Here is a 21,864-nt window from a genome sequence, read left to right as displayed (position 1 = left end):
GATGTCGGCCTCCGCTACCTTCCGAGGGGCCTTGGTCCAGCCGCCCCCACCCCGGGCCTCTGAGGCGAGGGCAGCCGAGGAGCAGCCCGGGCTGCCTCTGCCCTGGGCCCGGGCCGCAGCTGAGCTCCCATGGCAACCAGGCCGGCCCGCGTTGTACGCCTGCGCGTCTGTCCACCGGCGCCTGCGTGCGCACTCAGGCCTCGCGGATTCTGGCTGGGGACAGGTCCTGTAGTAGGACGTTTCCGGTTGCACCTACTTAGGTAGAGAAAAGGGTTCCGGGTCGTGCCTACGTACTACAGTTCCGGGTCGGAATGTTACAAGGGTCATCCCCCGTGTCCAGTGCAACCAGAGTCCGCTACGGCAGCTCTGCGATGTGCGCGGTGCTCCCCCAACCCAAATGCGTCAAGTTGCGAGCTCTACACAGCTCGTGCAAGTTCGGCGTGGCGGCCCGGAGCTGCCAGGAGCTGCTGCGCAAGGGTTGTATCCGCTTCCAGGTGGGTCAGGGATTCCGGGCCAGTACTGCGGGGTGAGGACCTTGTCTTCTACCCGCACGATTTCCATCCTCTTGGATGGGCTTGAATGGGCGCTGGGCTTCTACAGTACCCAGAGCTGACTGTTTGGAAGCCAGGACTGTGGTGGGACAAGCTGATCTTCTTGCCCTCCAGCTCCCGGTGCCCGGCTCCCGGCTGTGCATGTACGAAGATGGCACGGAGGTGACCGACGACTGCTTCCCGAGCCTTCCCAACGACTCTGAGCTCCTATTGCTCACCGCTGGAGAGACCTGGCACGGCTGTGAGTAGGAACACTTTGGAGATGGGAGGGACCTACACGGTTTATGATATCAGGTCAGGGGCACTGAATGCCAAAAGTTTTTGCTCAAGAACTTTGTTTTTAATTTCGAAACTGCTAAGGGCAAGGGGGAAGAATTGAGAATGGGCAAGGTGCAGTTGTGCTGGGCTGTGCTGGGCAGGGCAGGGCAGGGCGGGGCGGGGCAAGTGCGGCTCTGTTCACCTTTGTTTGGGGCCTCTGCGACTGGTGAGTGCTGAAATGCTCTCAGGTATCCTGGTTTTCATTCATGCTATCTAGGTAGGTGTGATGGCAGCTCATTGTAGTCTTAATCCAAATTTCCCCAGTGGCTAATTGGATTGGGTACCATCTTCCTATGTTCCTATTTGCTGCCTGCAGGCACTCTACGGTGAGGTGATTCTTCATGTCTTTTGTGTTTCTTAGTCGGATTTATAAAGCTGTTTAAGTATTTACCCCACCTCCAGAATATCCTGGTTATGCATTTGATGTAAGATAACTGTGGTTTTCAAATACCTCTTGCCGTGTAGTAGGTTTTCATTCTCTTTATTGGAACCAAGCTCCAACCACCGAACTAACTGGCCTCGCTCCTTTCACGCTCCCTACTAGAGCAAAAAGTTGAGATTTGCAAGGGAAAGGGGGGGGGGGAACAAGGTTACATGCTGCCAAGGCGGGCCTTAAGTTCATTCTGTAGCTAAGACTGGCCTGAAACTTCTTCCTACTACTTCCCAACTGCTCGAATGCCAAGCACATGCCCCCAGAAACCAGCTTCCAAAGTTCTGACCTTGGTAAATCCAGGTTATCACTTGGCTGTGCATTTGCACTGTCCAGGAGCCTCTTGTCCTGCATCTTCTGCATCCGTTGGTATCACAAGAACGTACTTCTTCAGCTTGTTAATAACACAGTGGGTCTCACTGAGTTCTGATTACAAACGAGACCTGCAGCCTCATTTGGCTGTGGTCTGTGCTTTTTAAGTGTTACTGAATTCTGTCTGCTCCTGTTTGGTTGAGATCCTCAGCAGAATGCACTTAGGGCTTAGCTTGCTGAGAAAGGTCACCCCTTGGTACTTGTGCAAAGACTCCAAGGAACAGTAGGGAGAGGGTTTGGGAGGCCTGAAAATGGGGTCCTAAGGGGATGACCAAAGGAGGTGATGGGTGGTGTAGAAGAGAGAAGGCCAGAAGACAAAGTGTGCTGCTTTTCTAGGATCCCACAACCCTCACCTGACAGGAGGTGGCCAGAGGAATGAAATTATAGTGTCACCCCAGTGGGGGTATCAGTCCAGGGAAAGGGTGGGTGGCACCAGAGTCCTGACATCTGGCAGTCTCTGGGGCCGAGTGGAGCCAGAACAGCATGAATGTGTTTCTGTTTGCCTCCCGGTGGTAGCAGATGTGAGTGACATCACACGTCTCCTCAGTGTGTTTAACGAGCCACATGCCGGGGTCATCCAGGCTGCGCGGCAACTGCTGTCAGATGAGCAGGCCCCACTGAGGCAGAAGCTGCTGGCCGACCTTCTGCATCATGTGAGCCAGAATATTACTGCAGAGACCCGGGAACAGGACCCATCCTGGTTTGAAGGTATGCGGGCTGGGATGACCATGGCGGCCAGGGAGTCTGGGGCAGGCAGGAGAGGGCCTCTTTGGAGCAGAGAGGCTCAGGGAGATCTCTGTCTATTTCAGATCCCAATGCTTCCCAACCGAGGGTGGACTGGCCTCTGGAATGAGTGATAGCAAAAGGTGTCCGTGGGAAAGTATCTAGCCAGGACTCGTGGGTGGAGGCAGTGTCTTGGGCAGCCTGGAAATGCACGGAACATAGAATTTGTCACCTTACCATTTGAGGGAGAGGAGAGAGTGGTGGGGGCTGAGGAGAGAAGGGAGAGAGAGGGGTAAAGAGGAGAGAGAAAGAGATAGCGATAGAGAGAGAGAGAAAGAGAAAGAGAGTTAGTTAAAGGATAACTGAGTAGCATTCTCAGGAATACTATTTATCTCCTGCAGACAGGGTCTCAGTGGCTAGAGCCTATCGGTTAGGGTAGACTGACTGACTGGCCAGCAAACTTCTGGGACCTCTCCTATATACTTCATACCATCCCTAGGTCATTTAAGGTACCCGATGCAGTGTAACCCTGGGAAGTAGTAGGTGGCTTGGTCTCTTAAGGAATAATGACAATAAAAAGCAGGGGAGATGGTTCAGTGACAGTGCTTGCTACTTAAGCATGGTGACCTGAGTGTAGATCCCTAGCCCCCATGTAAAATCCAGGAGTGGCGGGCGGTACACGTCTAACCTCAGTATTGGGGGGACAGAGTCAGGAAGATCCCTGGGGTTTGCTGGTTAACCAGTATTGCTCAGTGAGCTCTAGGCTTAGTGAGAGACCCGGTCTCAATCGGTAAGGGTCGGGAGTCATAGAGGAAGACACCTAGTGGTGACCTCTGCCCTTTGTATGTGCATGCAGGGTAAGTGCACCTGCACAGATGTGCGCACACACACGCGCGCACACACACACACACACACACACACACACACACACACACACACACAACTTAAATCCTTTCAAACAAAGGACAATCCCCATACTTAGTTCATATGTGAGGATTTTTTTTTTTTTTTTTTTTTTTTTTTTTTTTGAGACAGGGTTCTACTGTGCAGCCCTGGCTGTCCTGGAACTCGCTTTATAGACCAGGCTGTCCTCAAGCCCAGAGATCCACCCACCTCTGCCTCCCACGCGCTAGGATCAATGGCATGCGCCACAGCGCCTGGCCAGATGTAAGACTTTTAAATGGTCAAGGCCTACGGTTGGGTGAATCTCCCGTGTAGCAGTTGAGGGTGCAGTTCGAGGGGCTCAGCATGTCCCAGCACCTGCACCTCGTTCTGTCACCGTGACCAGCGTTTGCTTTCAGGGCCTGTTTCACTCGCACGGCCCAAGCTCTCCCTCTCCGGTTCCAGCTCTATAATCGGGACACCTCCACGTGTCGTGTGGCACCTCCCGTGAGTGGAATCGTATGGTGTTTGTCCCGCTGCTCATCCCTTGCAGCATGCTGTCCTTAATGTGCGTCTGTGGGTGGCCAGTGTCAGAATGAACGCCCTTCCTTTTCAATAGTAGCATCCTGTTGTACCGATGGGGCAGCACCGTTGTCCATTCTCCTGTGGGTGAGCACTTGAGTCGTTAAGTCCAGATGGGGCTAACTTTAACTGAAGTCTGAGGGTTTAAGGACCAGCCTAGCAGAAATCTGTCAGTGACTTTGTTACCTCATAAACAGTTCGCCCAAATGGAGAGCTCACGCCACTTTCAGGCATCTCTGCGGGCGATGAGGCCTCCAGGGCTTCCCTCTGCCCCTTTTTAGTTTGCTCAGCTCCTGAGCTGTGTGAGACGCAAACCAAGAAGGTCTCCCTCTGGATTTCAGGGCATCGCCTTTCTTACAGGTTTGGAGTCTCGATTCAGGAATAAGTCTGGCTACCTGAGATACAGCTGTGAGAGCCGGATCCGGGGTTACCTGAGAGAGGTGAGGCCACGTTTAGGTCATGCTATGAGTACTCTGTATAGGATGGGGAGCCACTGTATGGTTGTCACCCCTCTGCATATGTGTAAGGCTGCTACCAAGTCAGCAGACTTGGTAGGCGTGTGTACCTCCCCGTCCCATGCATCTGGTCTCTTCTGCACTTTAGCCTCTGGCGCCGTTGTCCAGCAGGCATTAGAACCTTTCTGGACTGTGCCCTTTGGTTAGGGTCAGGGGCCTCAGCCTCAGCCTTAGCTCCTACTCACCTTGTGTTTGGCAGAGGGTATGAGGTGCCGGTCACTGGGAATGGTTTGCCAGGTGAGCTTCTGGGCCTTTCCGCACCGGGCCCCGCCTGGCTCCCTTCATCTAGATTGGGTGGTTTGGGGACAGGAGCTTGGCTCTTGCGGATTCTTCTTCTCCCTGCTTTCCTTGTAGGCACATTTATCAACAGAATCTTGGGTAACTTCACAGGAGTTGGACAGTGCCATAGACCTAGGGCTTCCCCATGTCTGTCTTTCACACTGTGTCACCCTTGAGCTTCTCGGATCCTTCGGATGCTTGCTTCCTTCCTGCACACCCTCCACCAAGTCTTCTGACCCTGCTGTGTAGCTGGAACTAAGTGTTAGTGCCTGTGGGGAAACCCGAGGTGTGTGCGCGTGTTCACACAGCCCCCTGCTGTGTTGACGCTTCCCCTCCCCCATATTCCACGGGTGTGGAGGACCTGCCTGACTAGCTGGCCTCAGGCCCCGACCACCTTGGTTGTTCTCTTGCTACTGTGGCCACTGCCTACCTATGCTGTGCCTGCCGGGCTCCCAGGCTATGTCTACGCTGGGCCCGCCTGGCTCCCAGGCTGTGTCTGCCCTGGGCCCACCGCTGGGCTCTGCACTTACATACCTCTCAGCCATCGTCCATGCTGGAGATAGGTCTCCACGTACCGTCGCAGACAGTGGTGCCCCATGCCTGACTGCTTTGCTTCTAGGTGTCAGGAGCCAAACCCAGGCAGACAGGAGGCCGAGAGAATACACAGAGCTTGAGTTTGCTGGACAATCAAAGCTTGGCACGTGCCAGCAGAGGCCTGAGGGGCCAGGCAGCTGAAACAGCAGGTGTGGGCTCTGTTTGATTTTAAACCTTCCGCCTTCCTCCTCTGCCTCCTAGAGTGGGATCAGCTTGGCCACCGTGGTCTGTTTTTTTTTTTTTGTGTGTGTGTGTGTGTGTGTGTGTGTGTGTGTGTGTGTGTGTGTGTGTGTGTGTGTGTGTAAGGCTCCTCATTGATTGGCAGGTAGAAAGTGCTGCGGGGGAGGGTGTGTGATAAAGGCACCTTGTGCTGTCCCTGTGGCAGACTGCTAGCTAATCTTCTGGTGCTCTGTGCTCTGCAGCCTTGGTGTCTGCCCTGACATGACCTAACATTGTTTTTTTATTTTGTCTTTTTTTTTTTTTTTTTTTCGGAACTGAGGACCGAACCCAGGGCCTTGCGCTTGCTAGTCAAGCGCTCTACCACTGAGCTAAATCCCCAACCCCATGACCTAACATTGTTGATGTCTTGATCCTGATACCTACCTGCAGGCAGCAGAGAGTGGGCCTGATGTTGTTTGGTTCTCCCAGCCTGACAGATCACATCGTTGATCCATCTCGAGTGCCCGGAATGGTTTTCCCAGGCAGTGTTAGTTATGCAGTGGTCAGCTGCTCTCCCTGTAGGCCTGGGCTGGGGCAGGTTCCTGACGGCCGGCCCTCCGCATCGCAGGCCTTAGGGCATGGGCAGGGCATGTCTCAGGCTCATCGATGCCTCTGGCTGTCTTGCAGGTGAGCGCTTACATCTCAATGGTGGATGCAGCAGCCCGGGAAGAGTACCTGCGGGTCCTCAGCTCCATGTGCCACAAGCTCAAGTCCGTGCAGTACAACGGCAGCTATTTCGACAGAGGTGCAGAGGCCAGCAGCCGCCTTTGTACCCCAGAAGGCTGGTTCTCCTGCCAGGTAAGCCTGCGCCTTTCGTTCTAGGGCCACTAAGAGTACCAGTGAGCACAGCCCTCCTGGGGTAGGAGGCCCGGAGGACGGCCAACCCAAGAGGAGATGCTGGTGGCCCCCACAGTCACAGGAAGGTGGGGGTTGGGGTGTGGCGCCGTGGGAGCACAGGAGCACACTGGGAATAGCAGGTCCGCACCTAGGAAAGGACGATGTCTCTAGTAACAGGGACGGAAATGCCTTCTTCTTTTGGAAGCTCAGAGGATAAGATCGGGGGTGGTAGAATGGCAGGGGGCAGGTAGAATTCCAAGGACAGAGTTTAAAAAAATGTTCATGTTTGGGTGCTTTGCCTGTGTGTATGTCTGGGCACATACGTGCCTGGTGCCTAGTGGAGGCCAGAGTCAGATCCCCTGGAACTGAAGTTACAGGCAGTGGTGAGCCACGCGTGGCGGTGGGAGTCAGACCTGGGTCCCCCAGAAGAACAGTCAGTGCTCTTCATCACTGAACTGTCTCTCCAGCCCCAAAGAGAGAAATTTCAGTCTCCACCAAAACCAAACAATTTTTGTTTTTGAAGATGGAGTGTTACTGTGTAGTTAAGGCTAGACTTAAGCTTTTGTGTATATGTGTGTAATGTTCGTGTGCACACGCCATGGATGAACCACACCTGGCCTTCACACAGGCTGCGGGGATCACACCTGGTTCCCACGCTTATGTGGAAGGCACTTTTTCCTCCTGAGCCACCTCCCTGGCCTGAATGTAAATCCTCCTGCCTTTGCCTCCCTGTGCTGGGGATAACAGGTGCTGACACCGCCTGTTCAGATGTCTGTTGGTGAACTAAACATCTTGTGGGGCCAGTTCCTTAGCAAGCTTGATGGCCGGGAAGAGAGCGGGAAGGGTCCTCACTGCTGTCTTCCCAACCCCTGTCTGTTCTTGCTCACTGCAGGGCCCCTTTGACTTGGAGAGCTGTCTCTCCAAACACTCCATCAACCCCTATGGCAACAGAGAGAGCCGGATCCTCTTCAGTACCTGGAACCTGGACCATATGTAAGTGTATGCCGCCAGGACTCAAGTTCTCTAACCAGAACCAGCCCAGCATTGTGGGGTCCAGTGCCTGCTCAGCATCTCAGGTCTGGTGCATTATACCTGTGCGGTTCAAGCCCACATGCTTCACGGGAAGGGTTCTAGAGAGATGCCACTGCCTTACCAGCTGTCCATGCCTGATGCTAAGCTGCCCCTCTGCCCTCCGTCTGTCCCTCTGTCCCTCTGTCCCCGTCTGTGGTTGGATATGGTGGCCTGGCTCTTGATGGCCAAGTTTTGGTCCCCAAGAGGCTGTTGCTGTGTGTTTGAACTGGAGGAGCCAGCTCCAGGGTGTGGTATGGGAAGGCAGGGCCAGCAGGATGGTTTCACAGCGGGGCAAGCTACAGTCTCTTCTGTTGAACCCGGGTAGGGCAGTACCACATTTCTGTAGCTGTGGTACTTTCTTAACTGTAACTACCCTTGACCTTGCTTTACGAAGGCAAAGTGTTCCAAGTACCCACAAACGACTTCTCAACTCTTGATACCAGAATAACTAAAAGCTTACAAAAAGTGATTGTAGCTGAGGACCCACCCCTTGATCCCTCTGTGCTCAGTGCCCTGTCCCTGTTGCCAGGGAAACACTGTCCTGCAACGTGCCTCATTAACGCCCTGTTCATGTACCGTAACCTTTACCCGGGTGTGTGCCGCCACTCTCTGGCTCTGCACCATGTATACATCCACACAACTCAGGGGAACAGCCCAGACGTCTTCACTTCCCGCAGACTCTGACTTCACATTTGTTCGCCTGCCAGGCATTCAGGCCATTCTGAGTACTCGCCGATATCCAGGGCTGGGATAGACGCTCTGAGATGAAGCATTAGTTTCCCAGTTCCATGCCCGACAGTGTGATCTGTGGACTGGCTGCACCCAGAGCTGGTGAGGAATGCACTCGGGCCCCACCCAGCATCACAGGGGTACCCTGGGGCCAGTGCACACTCCAAATGAGGGACTGCCCTGGCTCCGACCTCCAGTCTCTTTGGGGGAATTAATGACTGTGGTCACCTTCGGAGTGCTTCCAGACTTTTCTGGCTGTTCTCGTGATTGTAAGTCAGTTCCGGCCCCCACCACCACTCGGTGTCACTGTGCCCCTGCATCCTCCTGCCTGAGGTGGGCACCCACTTAGCTGCCTCTGTGGCTCTCCGCCACCACAGCTCTCAGGCTGCTTCTCCTCGCTTGCTGTTTACTTTTGTCCTGGGCACTAATTCTTTCCTGACTGTTGGTGTGACAGACGTCGTTGCTGTATTTTGGGCGCATTTCTGATGTCTCTTATCACGACCAGATAGGGCGGCTGTGGTGAGCCCGAGAAGACCAGGCTCCCCCTCTTGGGGTCTGAGGTACCGTTTGCAGCACGCCGGCTGCAGGCCAAAGTGTGCACAGACCCTGCGATTCCTCCTGCAGGTGCAGGGGCATCTGCTCGCCCCCGTTGTCTGCAGCTGCCTCTGCCCTGCGCTTAGGTGCAGCTGTGTTGGATTTTATTTTCACTTCTAGTTTCTGCCCCTTTGGGCTTTCTCTTTGCTCTCTAGATTTGCCTCTTGTGTTTTAACGAATGCTCAAGGCTGCTTCTGTCCAGCTGCTCCCGAGGTTGGTGTTTCGGGATCAGGGCGGCTGCCCGTTCTGATGTGCCTTTGGCCTGTCTATCTGTCTGTCTATCTGTCTGTCATTTCATGCTGCTCTGCTCATCCTTTCTGGGCTCTGGTATCTGTAAGAGGCCAGGACTCTGGGTTTCTGTTACCATCACGGGGGTTGGGAGGGGCTCCTGGTATCTCTTGTCAGCGCATTAGTGGCAGCGGCCATTTTTGCCTTGTCTAATGGAGATCATCCTGTACTGGTCCCTTGTCCCGGTGTCGAGACATAGTGGCTGGTTCAGCATGTGTTCAATATTTTGTTGCACGAATAAGTGGGTTTCAATTAATCTCATTTGCCATTTGCTGTACCTCCTGTGTGCCTGGTCTCAATGTGCATCCTGGGCCTGTCTGTCACCTCTCTCTTCCAGGCCTCTTTTCTCAACGTTGCCCCACCTGACCTCAAACTTGCACAGTGGTCACATCATCATGGTCACTGCCTACTTACGTCTCCCACTCCTCTGCTCACCGCCTCCTGTATCTCCCTGCTCCTGCTCTGAGCTGCCAATGAGCGGTCCTAGCACTTCTGTAAGGAGGGTCCCTCCCTCTTGCCACTGCTGTCACTGAGTGCTGGAGAGGGGCTGTCTCACACTGAGTCTGGGATCACAGGCATCTAGGTCTCCTGTGTACTCCGTGAGGGAGACCGATCCCTGTTTCCTGGTGGCTGCCATGGAGCTGCTGCCAGTGGAGAATGGCTTGATTTATTCCCCTTAACTGACAGCAATACACACCAGGGACAGACCTTTCCTTTCGGCCCTGCCGTGACTCGTCCTCCATTCTGCAGAGTTCTGATTCTCCCCTGCAGTCTCTTGGATTCCCGTGGGTGTTCTGGAACCTTCTTGCCGCCCACCCTCTTTATGCTGGGTCTGCTTGCATGCTCTGGCTCAGTGCTGCTGTTTTAGGGTAACTTCCCGCTGTGGACCCAAATGTGGTCCCTCCTATCCCAGACACACATTGCAACTGTCACCCAGTGAGACCACATCTGGAGATGGGTCCTTTGGGAGACAGTTAAGGTAAAGTGAGACCATAGGGTGTGGAGTAATCCAGGGAGAGCAGATGTTCTTGTGAGTGGGAGAGCATGGGGATGTTCTCATTGCTATATGAGGACAGGCCAGGAAGTGGACCCTGACCAGACCAGACCAGACCAGACCACTGTGAGCCTGGGCCAGACTTCCAGGCTCCAGAACATTGAGGAGATAAACGTGGGGGAGGCCTTGCAACTGTGTTTGGACCTGAATTTCTCTTTGGTGACCAGTCTTCTGTTGTGGCTTGTCAGTGCCTCTGCGGAGTAGATCTAAATTTGTTCCTTATGGAGCCCCAGTTTCAGTGGCTCTGAAGTAACATGACATTGTGCTTGCTTGCCATGTCTGTGTCACACTGGTCATACATGTTTGGCTTATGTGCCTGTGGGAGACACAGGCCTGGGGCTCTGTGGGCAGCTGTGTAAAATGGGTACATGAACAAATGGAGGTCAGCAGAGGCTGACAAGGGCTCACGCATGAGACTCTGCTCTGCTGAGTAGCATTCGAGGGACTCTGGCCCAGCTTTCCCGTCCTCTTCAGTAGGGTAAGCCGTGCCCACTACTCAAGTTTGCAAAGGAAGACAAGCAGCATTGACTCTGGCCACCACAGCCCATGTCAAGGATGGGCCAGTGTCAGCAGCCTACGAAACCTGGTGCTGGGTTCCTCTGCTAACTCATCCCTAAGTCCTGTCCATTTCGCTGCCACTGCCCTTCTAGGCTGTGAACCTTCAGGGTCCTCACACCTCGTCTTAGGGTTTCTGTTGCTGTGATAAACACTGACCAAGAGCAGCCTGGGGAGGAATGGGCTTATTTCACTTTAAAGCAGTCAGTCTGTCATGGAGGACAGTCAGGACAGTAACTCAGGCAGGCACTGATGCAGAGACCACGGAGGAGCACTCTTTCCTGACCTGCTTTTTATTCAGCCCAGGGCCATCAGCCCAGGGGTGGCACCCACAGTGAGCTGGCCCTCCCACAGCAATCAATCATTAGTGAAGAATTGCTTCAGCCTTTCACACACACCCATCTGATAAAGTCATTTTCTCGGTTGAGGTACCCTCTTCCTAGATGACCCTAGCTTGTGTCAAGTTGACCCAAACAAAACAAAACAAAAAATGGGAGAGCGCAGGGCACCCTGTGGCATGTGGCACTCACAGCAGAATGGCTGTCTCCCCCTGACTTGGCAGAATAGAGAAGAAGCGCACCGTGGTGCCCACGCTGGCTGAAGCAATCCAGGACGGGAGGGAAGTGAACTGGGAGTACTTCTACAGCCTGCTCTTCACTGCCGAGAACCTGAAGCTAGTGCACATCGCCTGCCACAAGAAGACCACACACAAGCTGCAGTGCGACCGCAGCAGGATCTATCGGCCTCAGACAGGATCCAGGAGGAAGCAGCCCCCTCGGAAGCAGCCCCCTCGGAAGCGCCCCCCTCGGAAACGCCAGTGACACGTGCCATGCCCTCTTTGAGGGGGCTGCAGTGGTAATGGGGGCCATTATGCTTCATGCTTTGTCACTCCAGAAGATTCAAGGAAAGTCTTTAGGAATCTTTCCAAAGGATCTGGTTTGTGTGCCTCCTGTTTGCTTCCCCAGCCTCTGACAGCCCAGTGCTCACTGTGTTCCCATGGCAGGGTCTTCATGCTCATGGCCCCAGGGCTGAACTCTGCCACTGTGATATGAGTGGGAGCTGCTCTGTGCTGAGCTTTTATGGCCTCTATTTCTACTGCCAATGGCAGCTCTGACTACATGCCTCTGAAAGAGATGGTGCTTTTGGGGTAAATGTGTGCATTTCATAACGAACATGCAGGGCGTTCTCTGCTGAACTCTTTAAAATGGCAGAAGGTGGGAAGCCTTCCAGATGTCTCCTGGCGGGAACAGCTGGCTGTGGCATTATCTTGTGCCACACGAAACTGATGCTTTTAATGTGTTAAATAATGGCTGTCATGAATCTCATGACTCAACACTGCTACATGTATGTGTGCACGATTGAAGCGGGCTTAAAATTTTATGTGGAGAAATAGGAAGCAGTTAAAAGCACAGATGCCTTTACCCGTGCAGAGAACGACCCCGAACTCCTGATCCTCCTGCCTCATCCCCAGAGCTGGGACTCACCTGGTATTTGTTTTGTAGATGTGTGTCAGCTAATGCACAGAGACAGTCTGAGGAGATGCCACTCTGTGGAAGCAGTAATGGGGGATTCAGCAGGGATGAGATTGATCACCAAGTACAACCTCCTACACCATGTATCTTATAATACTTTTTTTTTTTTTTTCCTGAGACCCGGTCTTACTATGTAGCTGTGGCTGGCCCAGAGCTCACAGTATAGACCAGCCAGCCTCTGCCTCCTGAGTGCTGGGATTAAAGGTGTGTGCCACCACAGCCCAGCCTAGGTGTATTTTTGAAATAGGCATTTTATATATTTTGTAATGTTTGAATTTTTATAATTGCCATGTAATCACGAAAACAATAAAGTGTTTCTAAAATAGACATGTCAAAAAAAGTTTGAACATGTTGAGGAAGATGGGGCTAAGGGGGAGGTATCGGCAGCAGAAATTGAACAGTTGCTCTAGGTAAGTCCGTCTTCACAGATGGCAGGGCGGTGCCCCAGGCAGCCGGGTGGAGCTGTCAGAGGACCCAGCTGCTTGTCTGTCATGGACACACGCTCTTCAGTGTGTCTTACTCTGCTTTTGTACCATTTCAAACACCCTGGGACATGCAGGGGTCACTGTCCTCTACCAGGATCGTTGTCAGGACTGGGGTCTCTGAAGTTTGACGTGTGTGTGTGTTCGCGCATGTGCACATGTGCACACCTGCCTGAGTATATGCAACTGCACCTCTTGGATGCAGGTGCCAGGTCAATATGACTGGATACCTTGGAACTGGGATTGTAGGGGGCTTTAAGTTATAAGTTATCATGTTGCTGCTGGAACCCAATCTGGGTCCTCTGCGGAGCAGCAAGTAGAAGCTAGACCTTCTCTTCAGCCTCAGGTTTGCCATTTGTGGCCATCTGTCACCCATGCCCGGGACTGCTCTGCACCCCTCCTGACCTGAGGTTCTGTTTCCCCAGTGGAATGCAGAACACATGTTGCAGCCGGAATGAAAAATGAGCTTTGAGTGAAAGCCAGAAGACTGACCTAGGTGGGATGTGCTTTCCTGCTTCTGGGCCCTCAACCTGTCAGTGGTGGAGGTGGGCACCGAAGAGAAGTATCACAGATAAGAGTTGTCACCCAACCCTCGACTCCAGGATAATGTAGGCAGTGAGCCCCAGAAAAAGTAAACCAAAAAATAGGTAGTGACACAGATGAGCTGTCTGCCCCGTGTCACTGTCACACAGTGAGAGATGGCAGAAGCCTGGGACCCACGAGAGTGTAGGGAGTCTCAGCTGCACAAGTTGAAGGGCAGTGATCAAAGGATTGAGGGGGCAGGGTGCTGTAAGCTACTGCCAACTCTTTAGGGTGAGGGGGTGACTTTAATTCCTGATCGAGGCAGAGCCACCAAAGGCATCTAGGGATGCTTCTGGCTTAACCCTGAGTCCAGTGAAGGACCTGTTCTCAGGAAGCTCTCCCAGAAGCTGGTCCCATGTGCCTTGAGGAACTCTGTCTGCCCCAGGACCTGGCCCATTTGACCTTCAGGGAGACTGGAATGGGAACAGGCCTTCAGCAAGGTACCAGGAGACTAACCTTTGAAACTATCCAGGGCCTGACTGTGCTTATTGTCTGGGGAACTTGGAAACTCACACTCGTTTCTTCTGGATCATGCCCTGAGACTCCCTTTAGCCCCCCTCACTCCCCTAGCTGCTAGCTTCTGTTGGTGGCCAGCCCCCTGCTGCATTCACTGGTTTCTGAATCCTGGGAGTCTGGCTCCTAACAGTGTGACACTGGGAAGACACAATGTGCTTGTCTCACAGGTGCCCACAACTGGACCCATCTGCAGGGGCTGAACTGGTGCTGTCCCTTCCAGACTCTGAAAGTTGTAATAAGTCACTCTTGTGTGCAAACCGCACATGGCATGCTTGTGGAGGCATGGAGACAACCTTCGGAGGTCGGTTCTTTCCACCATGTGGGGTCTAGGCAGTGAACTCACATCAAGCTCGGTAGCAAGTGCCCTTACATGTTGTGCCAGCTCGGTGGCCTTGTTTAGGTTCTGTCTACTCTTGAGCTGTTTTCTGTTGCTTCTGTGGACTGTAAGCACACACACAACCTCTCCCTGTGTCCTTTGGGCCTGATATCCCACATCCATCACCAAACTTTCAGAGGATGCCTGTGTTCTCTTCAGGACAGGGCCAGGGGCTCAGATCAGGTCTGTGACTGCCTCCATCTCAATGGGCCCTTCCAGATCCTCAGGAAAGGGTTCCGGTAGCCCCCTGGGGTGGATAACTGCTGAAATGGAGCGGACTGTATTCACACCACAGGGCCAGTAAGGACGGGAGAAGTGCTACCACTGAGGCCTGTTGCAGGCTTCTTCCTGCGCCATATCTGTCAGCGGGGTGGACTAAGGAAAGCAGGAAGGAAGCAAGATGGCCCTGGCGCATCTGTCCCATTGGTCAGCATGCTGGGATTAAGGATGTGCTGATTCCGAGTCCTAGGCAACCACACAGCTGTCTTTCCCAGGGGCTGGCATCTAAGGCTGTGCACTATTGCCCAGAGCTATTGGGGGATGAGTGCAAGCAAGTGTTAATCAGTGGGAACTGAGGTCACGGGTGTGTGTGTTCCCTGAAAGTTCCTTAAAGGCCTGGAACCCTTATTCTCTTACATAGGAGCCAAGTTCAATTCCCAGCAGCCACCTGGGCAGCCTCCACCGCAGAGCAGGGCAGGGGCTGCTGCACCACTTGCTGGTCAAGGCCTCTACCAGGGGCCTTGCCTTTCCTGCTTGCTAATGGGCTCAAGAGCTCCCAGCCCAGGACACAGTTCATTTCCTCTAAAGTAATTTTCAAAATATATTTTATTTCCTTCTCATATATACTTTGCAAAAACAAGGTAAATGGTTAGCTTCACTCAGAAACAGGAGTCCTTCCACATAAACAATTCATCTGCAGTGATCAGTCTGGCATGGAAAGTAAGCTTGTTACCAAAACCAAAGCACTCAGGAATTCTTGTTTCCCACGGCCCGGCCCCATGCCCTCGTGGTGTGGTGTGTCCATGAAAGAAGACACACAGCAGCGGGGGCAGCAGCCTGTGGTTGTAAGGGCCCTGCCGCAGGAGCCGGGCATCTGTGCCAGTGACATCCATGTCAAGTTTGCGCTCAGTTAACAACGTGTTCTCTTGAACATGTTGTACAGAATTTTAAAAGTGGCTGTACCGTCCCTGCCACTTCTACCCCTCGGCATCCTCATCATCATCTTTGGCTCTGAAGTGCATTTTTCTGAATTCTCGTCTGCTCATGGAAGGACAAGACGAAGAGGCTGGTGGCAGATCCTTAGAGGGGAAGAAAACATGATTTCAGTCTTACGTGAGATTGCCAGGGCACCCACATTTGTATCTGACCAGTCTGCTCACGGCTCTGCAAAGCAGGCCTGTTACAGACACAGGAAGTCTGTCTAGGCGGCGGACCCTTGGTAACGGATAGCAACAAACAAGGTCACATGTTGACAGAATTACAGATCTGAATTCCTAACTCTGTGAGGTGCAAGACCCACCCAGGGGGCTGAAGCGAGGGGCCCTGGCTTCCCAGTCTTTCAAACAGAGCTGCTTCCCAGCTTGTGAGCCTATGTGCGTGTGTTATGTGTGCACACGCACATGTGCATGCGTGCTTCTCCATATAGCACATAGCTCATTTTTTGTCTTCTTGTATTAACTGATCAGTCTGTGTTGTGTATCATGGCAGGCACACAGTAAGCTGGGAGTGAGGAGTTGTAGTTTGATGCCAGGCTCTGCAGGAGAGGCAGGAAGCAGCACTCACCTGCATAAGCTCAACATTCCCGAAGAAGCGGCTCACAGGCATGGGCTGGTTGCTGTCATCATCTAGAAAGACGCTGCTGTCCATCTGAAGGACGGGCACAGGCTCCGCCTGACTGGCAGAGCTGTCATGGGTCTCCTGGGCTGCAGCAGCACTGCGGGGTGCTGTGGGCAGGCCCTCTTCAGCCTTTACTGAGGGTTCCTCACTCACCGGTTTGGAGCAGCCCTGAGGAGGCGCTGTGTTCTCTGGTGCTGGGACAGCAGCCTCAGCACCGTCCTCTGCGAACTTATTTTCACAAGGGGCCACGGGGACCACTTTTGGCAAAGAAGAAATGTCACTTTTAGGGTCAACTTTTTGTAATTCTGCCTTCACAAGGTGACCTTTGTCATACTTGAACTTTTTGGAAGTCCGTCTGTCTGTAGCCTTGTGTGATGAGGAAGCCTGCCAAGAAAGAGAGATGTAAGAGAAAACCAGACCCATCTAGCAGAGGCACAGGGCTTACAGTTCCAGAGCCTCCCATTTCTCCACCTGAGACATCCACGTGCAAAGCCACAGGTCCCGTCTGTTCTGCTGCTAAGGGGCGGGGCAGACTGGAGGCCAGGAGCTCCAGCAAGCTGCTTTCCCAGGCCTCTTTCTTTTAAAATGCAGGTTGCTTACTTTATAGTCATCAAAGGAACAAGCCAGACAGCTTAGAGCATAAAGGTGCCTGCTGCCAATATTATAAGCACTGATTTAGGGATGGGATTCCTTAACTCAGCAGCCACACTGTCGAGACTTCTCTCACCGTATGAGAGTCCTTTCCTTGTGCCCCGACTATTCTCTCAGCTCCAGGAGGGAATCGGGTAAGAGCTGTCTGTACCTTAGTGCCTGGGTCACTAGCACACTTCCATACACACGTGCACGGTGCACAAGGGCCAAGAGATCAGCTATACTGCAAAGAACAGCACTGCCACACGGACTCTGGGATGTTTCCCAAGCTGTACACAGCAGCAGCCTCTCTCTCACACAACACATCTGGGAGTGACAACTGCAGAAACGAGCGGAGCCCAGGCCTTGGTGTGGTGAGGCTCACCAGACATGTTGTTTTGGCAGACGTGGAGCTGGCGATGTCCCCGGCAGAGGCCAAGCTGGTAGAAGAGCAACTTCGGGCCCGAAGGCGCGCTGAGGACCGCACTCCACCTGTGAGCTGGATGAGGGTGAGGCTCAGAGAGTGCGTGTGTGGCAGGGGCCAGCCCGGGAGCCTTTGTGGGTGCTCAGCTCAGTCCCGCGCTGCCCACGTTCCCTCACCTGCAAGCAAAGATGGCTACACCCCCAGCTGGTTCGACCCAACTAGACACAGGGTTGAGCATCAGATGACTCGGTGGGAGAGGGAGTTTGCCACAAGGTGTGTTCAACAGCTAGGACCCAAAAGGTGCAAGGAAAGAACTGTCTTCTGTACGCTGTCCACTGACCTCCACATGGGCTGTGGTGCATGCCTACTCATGCACACCCCCACAAACACTTAATAACACCAACAACAGTAATAAACCAGATGCAAGCCTGGCTGTCCAGCCCTGGGGCTCAGGATCATCAGTCAGTCCCCCTGTCTTATGTTTCCAAGACCCAGCACTACTGAGTGGACGCGAACTCATACCAACGTGCCCCAAGTGTGAACTCCTTTCTTGGAAGGCTCTCAAATTCTTATCTGGTGCCAAAGCCTGTGATGACAGTAACACAGACACAGAATCACCAGCCCCTGCACTCTCTCTCGACCCTACCCCAGTCTCATGTCTTACATGATGATGATGATGTCCTGGGGGTAGTCCTACTATGTGCTATGGGCCCAGCCCACCTTTATTTATGTTTTGACTTTAGTACAGGGCCTTATGTGTCCCAGGCTGGCCTCTTGCTGTGAAGATTATAACCATGCGGCCCTGAACCTGCCCATGTTTCCCAAATGCTGGGATTACCACTGTGAGCTGTGTGTTAGGCTTAGGCTGCTCAGGGAAGTAAGCTCAGAGTTTCACGCATGCCAGGCAAGCACCCAACTGTCCCATTCCCAGTCCCACCCCTTTAATTTTTTTTTTTTTTTTGAGTCAGTTTGAGTAAATTACTCTGACAGGTCTTGAATGCAAACTATGTCTGTCCTAGCCTCCTGGGTGCCGGGGTCACAGTCTGGTGTCATCTCACACAACTGCCTCTTATCTAGAACTCCCTAGTAGCCTAGGCTGGCCTTAACTCACACACCAGCAGACATGTAAGGGACAACCAGAAAGGTGTTTGAAGACAGAATGGCCAAAAGCCGCCTGTTTGTTGAAAACAATAACTTATGTGTCTAGGAAGGAGGGGAGGATAAACACGCAGACAGACCACCTCCTGGGGGCACTTCTAATCCTGGAAGAACAGTAAGAAACAACCCCCTACTCTGCTGAAACAGTGTGAACCATGGTAAGAACACCCACACCCAGAAAACCTGTAAGAGGAAGGCAAGAATAAAGGAATTTCCAGATGCAAACTGGGGGGCTGATTTAGAACCACTGAGAGTTCGAGCTGAAGCTAGTGACACCATCAGTAATCCAGGCATACAAAGGAGCACCCCCTCACCCCAAGGAAAGCCTCTCTATAAAATACCTTAAACACACTTCTCTCAAAAGGCAAAAGAGGAAATATCCTAGCAACAGTCAGGCATTAACCAAAGGGGAGTGTCCAAGGGGCCCTTGCTGGCAGATGGCAAAGTAAGGATTATAAGGCGGTACTGTCAACAGACAGCTAACAGAAAGTGGGGAAGAGAACCTCACAAGAGTTAGACCCTTCTATGTTTCACTGGAATCGAGAGCACAGAGCCACTCAAAAACTAAAAAGCACAGCAGAGAACTATTAAACCTTAATGAAGTCTACTTATGCAAAAGAGAGACAGCAACCAAGACCACTGACACGGGCAACAGCTACTATCAGCCAGGCTACACACAAATGCCCGCGTAACGCCAGCAATAGGCAGGAACGTCAGCCTGGACTTTGGTCGGTGGTGGACGGCTGACACACTTCAGGATCACCGTGCCGGGCCAGAGGCCCTTTGCAGCTGGGGTTTAGGTCCCAGTCACCCTCCCTCGGGTCACACTGCCTGTCCTCTGCCCAGGTCACGTACGACACGGGCTGGGCTGCAGCATGCCCATCTGTGGGCAGAGAGAGGGGACAGGAAGTCCGGGCTGCAGCCCGCAAGGCAGGGAACAAAGCACGGGTCCCGGTGGCCGTCACCCCGGGGAGCGAGCCTGGAGCCCCGCGCTTGGGGTAGGTGGAGGTGCACATCACCCCTGGGGCCGGGGGGGAGTGCGGGTTCCCCTCCCAGGGGCGGAGCTCGAGGCCGAGAGGCGCCCGCCCCACGTCGGCTCCCCGGGGAGAGTGAGGCTCGGCGGCGCGCACCCCGCCTGCGGGCCCCTCACCTTCCTGCTCCTCATGAGTGAGCGCCCCTGCCCAACGCTCCTCCGCCGAGTCTCAATCGCGCGGCTCTGAGCGCGCGCGCGTGCGCTTGTGGCGCCGCTGCGCCTGACGTCATCACCACGCGACCAAACATGGGCCGGCGTCTCCGGACCACGTGCCCACCACGGTGCTGGTTCCGGTAGAAAGCGGGCGGCGCGCGCCTCCCCGACCGCGAGCGGGGGGGGAGGAGCGCCGGAAGTCGAGCGAGGTTCCCGCCATGCTGGGAAGGGGCGCTTCCTCCGTGCTGATGCCCGCGGGGTCTGGCTGCCATGTTTGGAAAGGGCACGTCCCTGAGGCCCCCGTCGCCGCCATGTTTGAGAAGGGTGGCTTCCTTGCAGTAGGCCTCTCTGGTCTCACGTCTGAGGGCATCTGACAATCTGAGTGTGATCTGAGACCCGCATGGTGGGAAGAGAGAGCAGACTCTTGCTAGGCATCCTCTGACAAGACTGACACACTCTCCTGAGGTTGATAAACTTTCCAGAGGTTGACACACTTATTCCCCTTCACAAATAACTGTAATAATAATAGCAAAGACAACAACAACGATAATAAATATAATTAGTTTCAAACACACATGAAGCCTTTGGCCTCAGTCTCTGTTCTCGCTGCCCGCTGGATGGCCTGGACTGAGAACTCTCTAGTCACAGTACTCACAAAAATGAAGCAGACAGACATCTCTGTTTTGGCATTTTTAGGATGAGACCCTGGAGGCCGGAGAGTAAACTGCTCTAGGGTTCCCTCACATCCTTGAAGTCCTTCAAGTCCTCTGCTCTCCCTGACCAGCTCTCTCCAAACCTGCTCCTCTTCTGCAGTGCAGTAAAGGAGACAAGCGGGTAAAGACACTGTCTGCACTTAGGAACTGCGCAGTCTCCTCTGTCTCCAGAAAAGCCCCACTAAGTAGTACAGATGGACGGATCAGGCTGCTGGTAGATCAGGCTTTGGGCAGGGAGCCAAGCACCTTGCCACTTCAGCATGCTGGTGCCCTCTGCTCACCCTCCTGGTTGGCGTTCCCTCCTCCTCAGCCTCATGCATCTTCACTCACGACGCTTGGAAGGGAACTGGCAGATGTGTGACTGGCAGGAAATCCATTGGAAAGGAAATTAATATAATCGCAGCCCGCCATTAAAAACCAGCATGCGCTGTGACACAAAGAACCTGCCAGGTCGTCACTGTGGTTAATTCTAAGCAAGGACAGGGATTTCTCTCTGTCCTTCAGAGTGCTCGGGAGCAACCAGTTCCTGGATCTGTCGTGCTTTGGGATTGGTGTCGGTCAGGAAATGTACTGCTTTGAGGCTAACACTCCCAAAGGCTCATGGCCTTGGTTTGTTATAATTTTATTTAAAATTTACTTTATTTTAAGTGTGCTCTGCCTGCCTATATGCATTGCGTTATAAGAGGATAAGGAGAGAGGGGTTATATGTTCTATGGAGGTCTGGGGAAAGGGGGTGCCTCAGTGGGTCCATACTGAGGCATCCCTTCCCCCCGAGGGACCAGCCACACAATGGTATAGTATAGAATAGAGTTTATTCAGGGCATGGGGAGGGGAGTTAAGAGGGTAGTAGGGCAGAGGGGAGAGAGAGAGAGAGAGAGAGAGAGAGAGAGAGAGAGAGAGAGAGAGAGAGAGCGCAGGAGCAAGAGAGTGAGGTGGGGGCAAATAACCTCTTTTATTCTCTCAGGCATACCTGGCTGTTGCCAGATAACTGTGGGGGTGGAGCTTAGATAGAATGCTAACAATATGTCTGCACCACTTGTGTGCCTGAAGTTCTTGGAGGTCATAAGATGGCTCTGGCCCCCTGGAATTGGAGTTATGGATGTGTGCTAGCCACATGTGGGTGCTGTGAACTGAACTCCTGTTCTCTGCAGCAGCAACATAGTTATACTCTCTTGTCCCATCACTCCCAGATAGGATGGGAATGGCGTTCCCTCAATTGCTTCCCTGTGTGATCCTGACATTGTGCTCTTACTGGCACAGCCAACCAGCACTTCTGTAAGTCTGGACTGGAGGGCCCAGCTGGACCACCTTCCCTCTAGCCTGGTAATTGCAGATGTATGCCAGGATGATCTATGCCCGAGAGCTTGCTGGAACTCTTCTGATTTCCTCACTGCTCCCAGAGTCAAGGCCAGTCTTAAGGATGGGGCCTGTGAGGTCATGTCAGGCACCAGCAGTAGACCCTGGGTGGGGCCTTGCTGACTGTGTGAGGGCCTCTCTCTTTGCTGCCTGCCATGTCTTCTTAAGGCAGGACACAAAGGCAGGGAAAGCATGGAGACATGAGAAGGGGAAGCAACAGTTTCAGGTTGCCATCATCTGGGGGGAAGAAACTGTTGCTAGCAAAAGGTTCACTGTTGGTAACATCTGTACCTAAAGCAGAGGAAGGCTTTGCCATTCCCATGGGTCTGAGGGGCTGGGGTCCCTGACATGGCTCTGCTCATCTCAATAACACACGTTTGTTGAGAACTACATTCACTCCCCACACACCATACCCTGAACAAAAGAATAAGATGTTCTCCCTGGGCTGGGTGTGGCGGCACACACCTTTGATTTCAGTAC

At 53.3% G+C, this 21,864-nt stretch overlaps 2 protein-coding genes across 8 annotated transcripts; one reads left to right on the top strand and one right to left on the bottom strand.

The window, feature by feature from the left end:
* The first annotated feature begins 180 nt into the window (after window positions 1-180).
* Dffb (DNA fragmentation factor subunit beta) lies at window positions 181-12,465 on the top strand. Of its 7 annotated transcripts, XR_005504541.2 has the most exons (8): window positions 181-494; window positions 666-792; window positions 2,188-2,379; window positions 4,219-4,298; window positions 5,272-5,395; window positions 6,093-6,263; window positions 7,195-7,295; window positions 11,156-11,204. XR_005504541.2 is itself a non-coding variant. In XM_063288500.1 (7 exons), the coding sequence occupies exons 1-7, from the start codon at window positions 312-314 to the stop codon at window positions 7,203-7,205; spliced, it is 885 nt and encodes a 294-aa protein (XP_063144570.1). In that variant the 5' UTR covers window positions 181-311; the 3' UTR covers window positions 7,206-12,465. The 7 variants fall into 7 exon arrangements, 4 of the variants coding, with proteins under 4 accessions (XP_063144570.1, XP_038966802.1, XP_063144569.1 ...); XM_063288500.1 differs by having other exon boundaries at window positions 2,191-2,379; window positions 7,195-12,465; XM_039110874.2 differs by lacking the exon at window positions 5,272-5,395 and having other exon boundaries at window positions 11,156-12,465.
* Window positions 12,466-14,888: 2,423 nt separating this feature from the next.
* C5h1orf174 (similar to human chromosome 1 open reading frame 174) lies at window positions 14,889-19,334 on the bottom strand. Its single transcript, NM_001009711.1, is given in 4 exon segments — window positions 14,889-15,379; window positions 15,864-16,301; window positions 16,933-17,046; window positions 19,280-19,334. Coding segments are annotated over 4 exon segments (669 nt in total). The 5' UTR covers window positions 19,295-19,334; the 3' UTR covers window positions 14,889-15,277.
* Window positions 19,335-21,864: the final 2,530 nt, after the last annotated feature.

This window comes from Rattus norvegicus, chromosome 5 (genome assembly GCF_036323735.1).
Source record: "Rattus norvegicus strain BN/NHsdMcwi chromosome 5, GRCr8, whole genome shotgun sequence".
NCBI classification, from domain to species: Eukaryota; Metazoa; Chordata; class Mammalia; order Rodentia; family Muridae; genus Rattus; species Rattus norvegicus.
Note: the sequence above shows the minus strand (reverse complement) of the source record. Positions and strands in the feature narration are given on the sequence as shown.

Bases quoted from the DNA above. Each gene is read 5' to 3' on its own strand.
- Dffb (XM_039110874.2), top strand. From the start codon at position 312: ATGTTACAAGGGTCATCCCCCGTGTCCAGTGCAACCAGAGTCCGCTAC. The intron at 495-665 runs GTGGGTCAGGGA...CTTGCCCTCCAG, and splicing joins AGGGTTGTATCCGCTTCCAG to CTCCCGGTGCCCGGCTCCCG. The intron at 793-2,187 runs GTGAGTAGGAAC...TCCCGGTGGTAG, and splicing joins TGGAGAGACCTGGCACGGCT to CAGATGTGAGTGACATCACA.